We start from the raw sequence: 11105 nt of genomic DNA, 5'->3' as shown, positions 1-11105 counted from the left end.
AACCCCTACAAAACTGAGGTAGCCTCTCCATTTCCTTCCATTTTAAGCACAAATGCTGACAAAAAAAATCCTACAAAACCACCTCTCTTAATAATCCTTCCCAAAAATCATTACAAAAAAAATCCTAGAAAGTCACCTCTTCATGCCCATTTTGCCATTAAGGACATTCCACCAGCACCTAAAAGAACAGCAATGTAAGCCCATATTTGAAGCTTGACACTATTTTGCAGCTTAGGTCCCATAAAATCAGATGCCAATAGATCAACCAAAGCCATGTAATTCAGTAATCCGGCCGATGAACCATTCAATATGCCAACAACGATCAAAGCCGTGGGACTGTTATCACTGTACACATTTGACAAACCAATCCCAAGTAATATCCCGAACGGAGTCGTGGCCGAGAAGAAGAACACCATTATTGCTTTCATCTTGTTATCGTATTCTGCCTGATTTAGCAAATTTTGTTAAAACAATGAATCTACAAAACCCATTCCTTGCATCAATAAAAGGGTAGCGAGGATAAAATTTTGCTGCAAACCGGGCAGTAGGAATGTTCTTGCTGTCACCAGCCCACTACGTATACAGACCTGGCTCTCCTCCGGCCGTGGCGGGAGCTGGAGGATCCAGCCCAACAAAAACAGGGGGTGGGTTTGATCATTTCATAGGGTTCGCCTGTAAAATGATCCAAACACCCCTGTTTTTGTTTGGCTGGATCCTCAACTCCTGTCACACCTGGAGGAGAGCCGAATACTACGTGTACAGGAGCTGTACACGTGATGGGTTGGGACAGTGACACGTACAGGCAACAGAAAAATTACTACTGCTGGATTTGCAGCAAATTTGAGAGAGAGAGAGAGAGAGAGACCTGTAATATGCATCCACCAAGACCCATTCCTTCAAAGAGCTGATGGAAGCAAAGGGCAGCAATAAGTGGCCCAATGGTGCAAGGATTCATAGATGCCCCTAGTGAAAGACCAATTATTACAGAATGAACAACAATGCCTAATTCCAAAACCTGCAATTTTTCCAAAACATTATCAATTAATTTTATACTATAAAGATCTAGACAACTATTATATCAAAGAAGAGATAGTTAAATGAAGATTAACCTGAGCAACAACACGATATCGTAACAATTGTGAATCAGCTTCTTCATCTCCCTTCACTCGCAGTGGCTTGTTTTGATCATCTGAATTGCTATTAATTCTATTAACTTCAGCATTTCGGATAGTTGGTCCCATACTATGTTTCTTGTGATAACTCATTGCAAATGAATCAATCATCAATGTCACTAAAGCAGATAACATTGCAACAAAAGTAGTGAAAGGAAACTTCTTCCATGGATTTTCAGGTAGACAAGGTGATCTCAAGCAATCAAAGGAATCAGGCAAAACATGCATATACCCAGTTGCAAGGATGACACCAGATGCGAATGCTTTTACTACGACGAAGAGATCACGATCGGGTTGAAGGAATGGGATTGAACGAGTTAAAAGAGGGAGACAGACACCTATCATGCTAGCAATCAATATAGTAGCGAAGGCAATGATCTTGAGATGAAGGGCCTTGGACTTATTGTAACAGCTGCTAGTTGCAGGCCCACATTCTGATATGTTTTCATTTTCCTGATTGCCAGAGGTTTGTAATGTGAAGGAGAGAAGAAGAAGGATTGAGAGAAAGAGACTCTGTTTTGTTGGTATTGTCCTTAAGGCCATGGATTCTATTGTTTGGAACGTTGGGTGGAAGAAGAAGAATAAGTGGGTATTTATAATCATCTTTCTCTCTGACATATACACAAACACACACAGGGCACACGAAATACATTACAATGCATACACATATGCACACGTAGACACAGTATTCTACACTTTCCTTTGTCACACACCCACCCATAAGAGCCTAAACACACGACACACACACACACCCACACTCTTCTCACAAGCCCACTAGTTACGCTAAGGTTGGTAAATTCATTAAAACACTAAAAAAGGGAGAAGGGTCGGGTCTCTCTTACGACTCTTTCTTTGGTTTCTGCTTATTACCCAGTAATGGAGGATTTCTCTCGGTTTTTTTTTTTTTTTTTTTTTTTTTTTTTTTTCTCTCTCTCTTCATTTGTTATCGAATTTTAAGGAAAGAAACAACTGAGGATATCTGGTCATGCAGTCTTAGTCAAATTTTCAGCAAAGAAAGGTCCATATATTATATATCTAGTTGTATTGATTCAATAGACACCCATCAATAGAATTTTTTTCTAAATGAAGATTTTGATTTTGATTTTGATTTCCTTCGCCAGGAAAAGTTGCAGTGTTTCATAAGAAGCGGAAAAACCTTGTATTCAGACCATAGTTCGCAAAAACGGAACACAAAAAAAATGGAGTCTTACGGTATGTGGATTGTAAACGATAAAAAATTACAAACGGACAGTACAGTTCTAAATGTTTATATTTAAAAAAAAGGGAACCAAAAAAAGGGTAGTATTCTCATATAAATTGAAGAATTTTTATTTGAAAACCATGCTTCTAATTTCAGTGTTCGTGAATTGACTGATCTTGAGTTGAAGGTGATATCATGAAATATGTAGCGCTTCGAGTCATCTTTACGTTGGTGAAAGAATCGGGCCGATCAGAGTTCGGGAGAGAGATATGATCAGTTAAATAAACCATTGTTCAACAAGTCCAAGGTCTTAAAAATGCCAAAAAAACAAAAAAAAAACAGAAACATGCTTTAAACACGTTTAAAACGGGAATGCTTGCTGTTTGTCGATTTTTTCCATTTGCTTGGAAAACATACAACAAAACGTATTTAAAACGGTAAAAAACAAAAATGCTTTTAAAACTCCATTTTAAACACATTTTTGCTAACAAAGCTCCGGACTCCTATGGTTCCACTAGTAGAGAGTAATATGGGAAGAGAATTTGAAACCCAGTTGGTGCCTCTGCTTAGCAACTCATATATATAGTCTCATAAGCAAGGTTCTAAAACTCGGGTTTCGACTAGGTTTCGACCAGCCAGAAAATGAGTTCATCTCGGTTTCAACTATATCTCGGTCGAAACTTAGGACTTTTTTTAGGCTAACTCGAACCTTGGTTTCGAGACCCAGAAGTTGTTTTTTTGCCCTGATTCTCTTTGTGCTGTCTATTTTTTACATTTTAAACTCAATCCATGCATTAGTTTCATATAGAGAACACAAAAAATATTACTTGTGGTTTTGATCCAAGTTTGATACTGTATAATGTTATTGGACATGGTATCAAATACGGTTTGACTGGAACAAAACTCCTTCAATATAAATGAGATTTAAGCAATCTTGGATTTATTAGAAAACTTTGTTTTGTTAGCTTTCCAATAAGTCCATGATTGCTTAAATCTGATTTATATTGATGGAGTTATCTACCAGTCAAATTTAATTTGGTGTGCATAAATGCTGTCAAAATCACTCTGAATGAAAATATCTTTTGGACATCAAAACAAATGAATATTTTACCGTACTTTTGGTTTTTAGCAATGTTTTACCATATTAAGATTTGTGGAATTTTTAGATTTGAGAAAAACCCCAGTATTAGAAAGTTGAAACTTGCACCTACTGTCGAAAATTCAATTTTTGTTCTTGAATTGGGAGGGTTGATTTTTTTTTCTTTTTGGAATTCAAAATTTTAATTATTTTTATTAGATTCAAATAAGGGGTATTTGCTTATTTATGAATAACATCTTATGCAAATAAAATACAAATACAAAAAATGAAATACAAATACAAAAATATTTACTTAAATGATATTAAACATAACTAAGTGTCTGTCCTGATTTCTGACAGTTTCTGACATGAATACCTATTTGTCCTAGTTTCGAGCCAAGTTTGCCCTAGTTTCGATGGGCATATGTGTCGAAACGATCGAAATATGATCGAAACCAGTCGAAAATGGTCGAAAGCATCAAAACCCGATCGAATCCATGGATTTTATAAAATCCTCTTTCAACTTATTTCAGAAACCTGGAAAACTGAGTTAACTCGGTGGTTTTGACAGGTTTCGATCAAGTTTTTGTTCCATGCTCATAAAGAATTGAGGGAGCGAGAAAGACACCAAAGAGGAACAGCGGGAATCAGTCAATAATGGTGAAAGCATTGCACTAAGGGCAGGGGTTTAAAACAAGGAATTGATCATGGAATCGGTCCCGGCCAATCCTTGATTCAGATCTGAATCGACGATTGGAATCAATCAGAATCGGTCCAAATAATGGTATTTGGACCGAACGTATTTTTGTCGTATCCGAACGTTTGAATGGAAAAAATGTATTTTTACGCATAGAAGTATTTACACGGTAAATCCACGGATTTTGAAGGTTTCAGTATTAATCGCGTATAATACCGTATAATACGGTACATATTTTAAGTTAAAAAAAAAAAAACGACAAAACTTGAAAAAAAAACACTCGCGGCTGCCCCTGCCCTGCCGGTGCCCCCTTCATCTTCTCCGTCGCTTTTCCTCGTTGGAGCTCAGCGGGCCGGTGAGTCCTCTTCTCATGCTCAATAACCCCTCCTCCCTTACTCTTCTCCTTCTCCTTTCCAAATCAACTACAGCGGCAGTCTCCCTCTCCCCTGCTGGTGTTCACCGAGTCATCGTCGTCAATAACCAGGGTTTCTGTTCTTCTTCGTCTCCGATCGGCCTGCGATTTAGCCCCTTCACCCCCTTTCCCAAATTCCTAATTTTTCTTCTAACCCAAAAACCATAGCTCCCGCGGCCTCCGCCCCTTCTTCTTCTCTGTCTCCAGTGGAGACTCTCCACTCTCCATTCTTCTTCCCTGTTGCGGTATAACTGCGGCCGGCGAGCTACTGCGGACGCTCTGTTCAGCCAGCTTTTCCTGCAAGTGCTGAGTTCTCTGTTTGGCCAGCTTTTCCTGCAAGTACAGAGTTCTCTGTTCGGCCAGCAAACGGCGGTGAATCTCTCTCTTCTGTAAATTGATCTTCCTGTAAGTTTTTTTTTTCTCTCCATTCGGCCAACTTTTCCTGCAAGTGTTGAGTTTCATAAATGTTATTGCATAATTAAATAAAGAATGTAATAGTGGGTTTGTAAGTCTGTTGGTTTGAATTGATTTGCTTGGTTTTTTCTTATAATGGTGAATGGATTTGCTTGGCTTTTTCTTATTATGGTGAATGTATTTGCTTGACTTTTTCTTATAATGGTGAGATTGATTTCCACCAATTCCTTCCTCTCTCTCTCTCTCTCTTCCTTACTTTGTGCTTGTGGGAGCAGTGGCTGGAATTAGTAGTTGGAGATTTGATTCATGAATTTTAAAGATTTGTAAGGGGAACCCAGATCACAATGTGCATAAACAAGATAAAGAAAACTGAAAAAGAGAACAAAAAGAGGGGAAACCTTGGTTAGGGTCGTTAGGCAGAGCCATTAAAAGCTTTTTCTTGAACTTCTTATCCTATCCTATGGTGATTGATGTATGTTTGTTGTTTAAAGGGTTATTTACCTTGACCATTCTTCTCTATTGTGACGTTTCTTTTTTGATAAAATCATTTTGTATATGCTATTATTTTGTTTATTAGGTGGTGAATGTCTGTTCCATAGTGAATATATGCCTGTATTTTTGCTTATAAAACAACTGTATTAAACACGTATTGTATTATTGCCGAATGCGTTTTATCACGCCGGATTTTTGAAAAATATTATTGCCGTTTAGTTTGGCGGGGCAAACCTTAGCCCGTCTTGAGCCCAATAGGGCCTGGGTTGGGCTTTTCAACAGATTTCTTATCTGTTGCATTTTTTTCCGGTTCTTCTTCTTCTTCCCTGTTGTATTTTTTCTCTGTTCTTCTTCTCTCCTCCTTTGATCCGTTTGTTTTCTGTTCTGACTTCAACTTCTCTGCAGCATTTTTTCCCTTTTGTTCTTCTTCTCTACTGCATTTTTTTCTCTGTTCTTCTTCTCCTCCTTCTCCTTTGTTCCGTTTGTTTTCTGTTCTAACCTCAACTTCTCTTGCGTTTTTTCCCTCTTCTTCTTCTCTACTGTTTTGTTTCCTCTGTTCTACCGAAAAAAAAAAAAGTTTTTTTTTCCTCTGTTCTTCTCCTCCTCTGTACCGACCTTGATTTTCAATCAAGGTTAAAATTGTTTCAAAGAGGATGTTTGCTGGTGGTGTGACCGGTGGCCAGTGTTGGTAATTCTATGGTGTATGATTTTGTTATTCAAATCAAATTGTGCAACTGTTAGTATAAGTCTTGTAATTTTGTCATTTTGTGATTATATGATAATGTAATCTGAGAGTATTTGATTTTGTGTTTCACTTATTTTGTAATGCTGTTATTTTTTGATTATGTAATTCCTTGATTATGCAATTCAATTGTGCAATATAACCTTAACAGCAACATCTAGGTTCAACCACTCATACACGCTCAGGGCACCTAGGCTGTAAAGTGTAATGGGCTGTTAAATTAGCATGTATTGATTGAGTTTCTTATTTATGTAAATTGTAATGGGTTGTTTATTTATTCATCAATGTTTAGCTTACTGAATAGTTCTGTGTCATTTCGTGAAGTTAAATTTTTGTGGAATTCGGTGAAAATCTTACATATGCTACACTTAGTGCAGCAAAAAGTGCCTGGCATGGATTCAAACATGGTTTAAGCATGCTGATCACAGTTGGCACCTCAAGGTCTTATTTCTAGCACATTACAGCCTCTTTGCAGCCATATCAGACACTGACACTTGTGTCCAAGTCCTTGTTTTCTGAGCAATTAGGATTCTGAAGCAATACCATGTCAGACACTGACATTTGTGTCCAAGTCCTTTTTTTCTGAACCATTAGGATTCTGAAGCAATATGATCTTCCAAAGACCTTTAATTCAGTTTTCAAATCCCATATATGATGTAGGAGAGGGACTCCAGCATCTAGTTCCAGACTAGATGAATAGTTTTCAAAAGGAAGTCTGTGTGTGTGTGTGGTTATAGAATATGAGTATTCAAATTTAAAGGAACTAGTTTAAGGTACTCAGAAAACAACCAAACTCCAGCTGAGTGGTTTATTTGATTCAAGTATGAGGGCAATTTAGAAAAGATTGAAATCTCTTAACTCCTATGAGGTGTGGCTTTATAGGGTATTGCTGCTGGTCTGTAGAATAGAACCCTAGTATTGGGTTCAGTTGAGCAAGTTAGTGGGTTCAAGTTGTTTCTGGGATGAATGTTTTGGAAACCATACAAGGATAGATGCTTGGACCTCTAACCATATTTTGGTTTTACTAAAACCTATAATTTCCATTTGGAAGAAAAGCATTTACTTGGTCACAACTGTTTGAAATATCAATTTAAACGGTCCACTGTTTGATTTTAATAGTGAGACTACCCCTGAGCTCTTTAGCATAGGACACTGAAAGAATTAAGCCAAAGCACAATCTATGTTCTTGTTGTTTCTGGTGTCATGGTTCAGACCTTCAGAAGTGGTATCTTCAACTGTTCACGCCTAAACAATCTGGCCACTGGTCCATTTCTGAAAAAATTGATGACTTGAATGGCTATATGATTATGATGCATGAACACTTCACTTTACCCGAAATACTTATCAAAGATCCAACACAACATTGGTGTTGTATATTTGTAGACCTCACCAAATCACTTCCACCTTTTTTTAGTAAAATTTGTGGATTGGTTCGACTCCCACAAAAGGGACACACCCAACATAAACTATGTATTGATTGTTACATAATATACTGTTAGCTATTGAAGCTTGTATTTTTTGGAACAGCTGAAAATTACATTCATGGCCTGTAAACTTCATGCACTATAGACTTATAGAACATCATTATTTTTGGAGTTCCTAATTTTGTGTTGCTACGTTTATAGTTGCATTCTTTTGTTGCTAGATGTTCCCTTTTTTAGGATATTGGATACATTTAGATCATTAAACATTATCTTCCTTATTTTTTTGGAATTCTATATTATTGTTATGTTTGATGATTGTGTACATGAACCCCATTAGAGGATCTGCATTAATTTCCCCCTATCTTTAGATTTGAGAGTCAGATCCGTCCCTGTTACATTTTTTTAGAGCTGACACATCCACTCAAACCCAATTGAGTTAGCTGAAGAAAAGGCCAAAGTTGGTGTGCAAACTGCCAGGGTCAATCAGGGCCAGCCTGGCCCAATCAGTGCCAATCAAGGCGGGCTTGGGCTGGGCTGAGCCCGTCAGGGTCAGGGTCAGGGTTGAGGCTTTTAAGCCCTGAGTCAGGGTCAGGGCGGGCCTGGGCTAAGCTAAGAGGATTCAGGGTTGGGTTGGGGTTTTAAAAAGCCCGGCCCAACCCGGCCCTGTCGCAGCCCTAGTCCATACATGTGTATAAGGTAAGGAGTTCAATGTGGAATATATATATTTTTTTGTTTCTCAAACTTTTTATCAGATTTAGTCCATTTTTTGTTTTCGGTTGATGCATTCATCAATCCGATTTAGTTTCAAGTTTTAACCAGTTCTATAAAACTCCAAATCCAAAACCAAACCGATAAAGATTCAATTTAGACCGAATCGGTCAATTTCAGTCTATCCGATCGGCTCGGGCTGAACTTAGACACCCTACAAATTTAAGGGTTGGAAGTCAGTCGATTATAGCTCCTCCCGGGTGAAGCGTTTTGTTTGGAGGATGTGCCTCTGATGTTGTGGCAATTAAGTCGAGGAAGATACATAGATAGGGAGGTGATTCTTGAAGCAGAATGAGTACATTATCCCTGTTCTTTTCAGTTGTTCTCATGCCTGTGGCTCATCATTGAATTCTCCTCCAACATTGCGAATCAAAATATTGATTTTTCGTTCTACATTGCAAAGTGGTTTGATATGTTTAATGCTGAGAAGGGGGTTAAGGTGGTTGATTTGATGGGGGTGTGCTTTTAAATTTTAAATTCATATTGAGCATCTCTATTACGGATTGTATGGAAGCAAATGAATTTATTCGTCTTTTGAGGGGCATAAACTAGATCCTATTGGCTTATGTAAACACTATTTTCTTTCATGATTCTAACTAAAGGTTTTGCATTCTAACTGTTCGATCATTTGTCCCAAGGTGATTTCTGCAGCAAATTCTTCCAAGAGCTATGAAATCAATGTTGCTGCTAAAGCAATCTCGTATCAGATGTCTTCTCCTTCAGAAAACAAGTATCTATCCACTCTTCGCTTCAACCTCCCTTCAGAATACTGATTTTTTGTCCATACAAATCATGTATAAGTCTAGTGGAGGAAGACCAAAGAAGAAGATCTATCAGAGAGTCTATGATCTGGACAGAGTTATGGAGCTTCAGAAGAAGCCTTCCCTCATTCTAGAACTCAAAGCCATCATCCAAAGACAAAAAAACCACTCTCTCCTCATCAGAGACCTCGAGAAAGAAGTTGGGTTTGTTCAAAAATGGAACTTTATGTCTGTGATTGAAAAATACCCCACAATCTTTCGTGTTGGTGGTGGAAACAGAGCGCCCATTTCAGTTAGGCTTACGGAAAAGGCAGAAAAGATTGCTTCAGAAGAAGCTCATGCTAGAGAACTGATGGAACCCATTTTGGTGAAGAACCTGAGGAAGCTGTTAATGATGTCAATGGACTGTAGGATCCCAGTAGAGAAGATTGAATTCATTGAATCAGAACTTGGTTTGCCTAGGGACTTCAAGGAATCATTAATTCCAAAGTACCCAGAATTCTTCTCTGTGAAAGACATTAATGGAAAAGCTTATCTTCATCTGGAAAGTTGGGATTCTTCTCTAGCTATCACTTCTCGTGAAGAAAAGCTAGATATCGTTGCTGCAGCCCATTATGGCAGCTCAGATTTCAGTGGGTTTCAAAAAGGAGTCAAGATATCTAGGGATGGTAATTTTTCTGGTCCTTCTGCTTTCCAGATGAATTTTCCTGCTGGTTTCAGACCCAATACAAAATATCTTGAAGAAGTCCAAAAATGGCAGAAAATGCCCTTTCCTTCCCCATATTTGAATGCAAGGAGGTTTGAGCCTGCAGACCCAAAAGCTCGAAAACGGGCGGTAGCAGTGCTTCATGAGCTCCTTAGCTTGACTATGGAGAAGAGGATGAGTTCTGCCCAATTGGATGCATTTCATGCTGAGTATCAATTACCATGTAAGTTGTTGCTTTGTTTGGTTAAGAATCATGCCATTTTCTACATCACAAATAAAGGAGCAAGAAGTACAGTCTTCCTGAAGGAAGCCTATGATGGGTCAAATTTGATAGACAAATGTCCTCTTTTGAGATTCTATGATAAGTTCATAGCACTTAGTGGTAGGAAGGATCCCAACTTGAGTAGTGAAATTTCTTTACAATAGATTGGTAAATGAAACCTGTAATACCCTTTATAGATTATCAAAGCTAACAGAAAATGAGATCCTCGTAGATCTTTTTATTAATTTTACTCTGTTTTATTATATTTTGCTGTGTTAATTCTTTTCAGTTGCTACCTGGTTTTGTCTTAATCAATGGCTATTATGCCTGCCTTTTTTTTTTTCCTGTTTTTTAATAGTAATGGTATATGTGGTGAGATTGTTGGTATTAGAATGTGACTGATATGTTCTTTAATAGTATGTTATATGAATGTTGCTAATCCTAGTTTTCTTTTCACACTGTCACTATCTTTCACTATTTTCTTTTTCACTTACCAGTAGTTATTTTTGTGTTAGATCTTATGACATAATAGAATTTCTAAAACTATTGCTAGTTGCAGATTATTCAGTATGAGGTGGTTTCCTATCTCACAAATCACAATTATATGTTCTGATGACAAATTAAACAGTAGGACTTGAGAGAGAGCAAGAATGACCTCAACTCGACATCATATCCCACAATTTTTATATAGGACATTGTACTGCTATTGATAACTATTTCTCAGGCAGGTAACATCCTTTAGCATCAGAGCATTATTCTTTCCTAGTAGTCTCTATAATTTGTTTTGTCAGGATCTGTAATCATTCAAAACCTTAGTCGACAAGACATCAACATATTATATACTACAATTATTCAATAAGATGCCAGGTTGTATCATGTTAGTACAGGCTAACATCCTTCAGTACAAAAGCTTTAGTCTTCATAAGTAGCTCCTAGAGTTGGTTTCTTTTCTTTTCATTATTAACTTCATATATTA

General features: G+C 37.6%; 2 protein-coding genes across 3 annotated transcripts; one reads left to right on the top strand and one right to left on the bottom strand.

The window, feature by feature from the left end:
* On the bottom strand, nucleotides 1-1715 carry LOC122639944 (fe(2+) transport protein 1-like). The gene is made up of 3 exons (XM_043833000.1): nucleotides 1110-1715; nucleotides 866-1015; nucleotides 1-446 (listed from the first exon to the last, which is right to left on the bottom strand). The coding sequence occupies exons 1-3, from the start codon at nucleotides 1713-1715 to the stop codon at nucleotides 141-143; spliced, it is 1062 nt and encodes a 353-aa protein (XP_043688935.1). The 3' UTR covers nucleotides 1-140.
* Nucleotides 1716-8950: 7235 nt separating this feature from the next.
* Nucleotides 8951-10333, top strand: LOC122639942 (protein WHAT'S THIS FACTOR 1 homolog, chloroplastic). 2 transcript variants are annotated; one of them, XM_043832997.1, is made up of 2 exons: nucleotides 8951-9116; nucleotides 9159-10333. In XM_043832997.1, the coding sequence occupies exons 1-2, from the start codon at nucleotides 9070-9072 to the stop codon at nucleotides 10291-10293; spliced, it is 1182 nt and encodes a 393-aa protein (XP_043688932.1). In that variant the 5' UTR covers nucleotides 8951-9069; the 3' UTR covers nucleotides 10294-10333. The 2 variants fall into 2 exon arrangements, with proteins under 2 accessions (XP_043688932.1, XP_043688933.1); XM_043832998.1 differs by having other exon boundaries at nucleotides 8951-9125; nucleotides 9168-10333.
* Nucleotides 10334-11105: the final 772 nt, after the last annotated feature.

The sequence above is a fragment of the Telopea speciosissima genome, chromosome 9, assembly GCF_018873765.1.
Source record: "Telopea speciosissima isolate NSW1024214 ecotype Mountain lineage chromosome 9, Tspe_v1, whole genome shotgun sequence".
Classification (NCBI taxonomy): domain Eukaryota; kingdom Viridiplantae; phylum Streptophyta; class Magnoliopsida; order Proteales; family Proteaceae; genus Telopea; species Telopea speciosissima.
The sequence above is the reverse complement of the archived record's forward strand: the minus strand, read 5'-3'. Positions and strand labels throughout refer to the sequence as shown.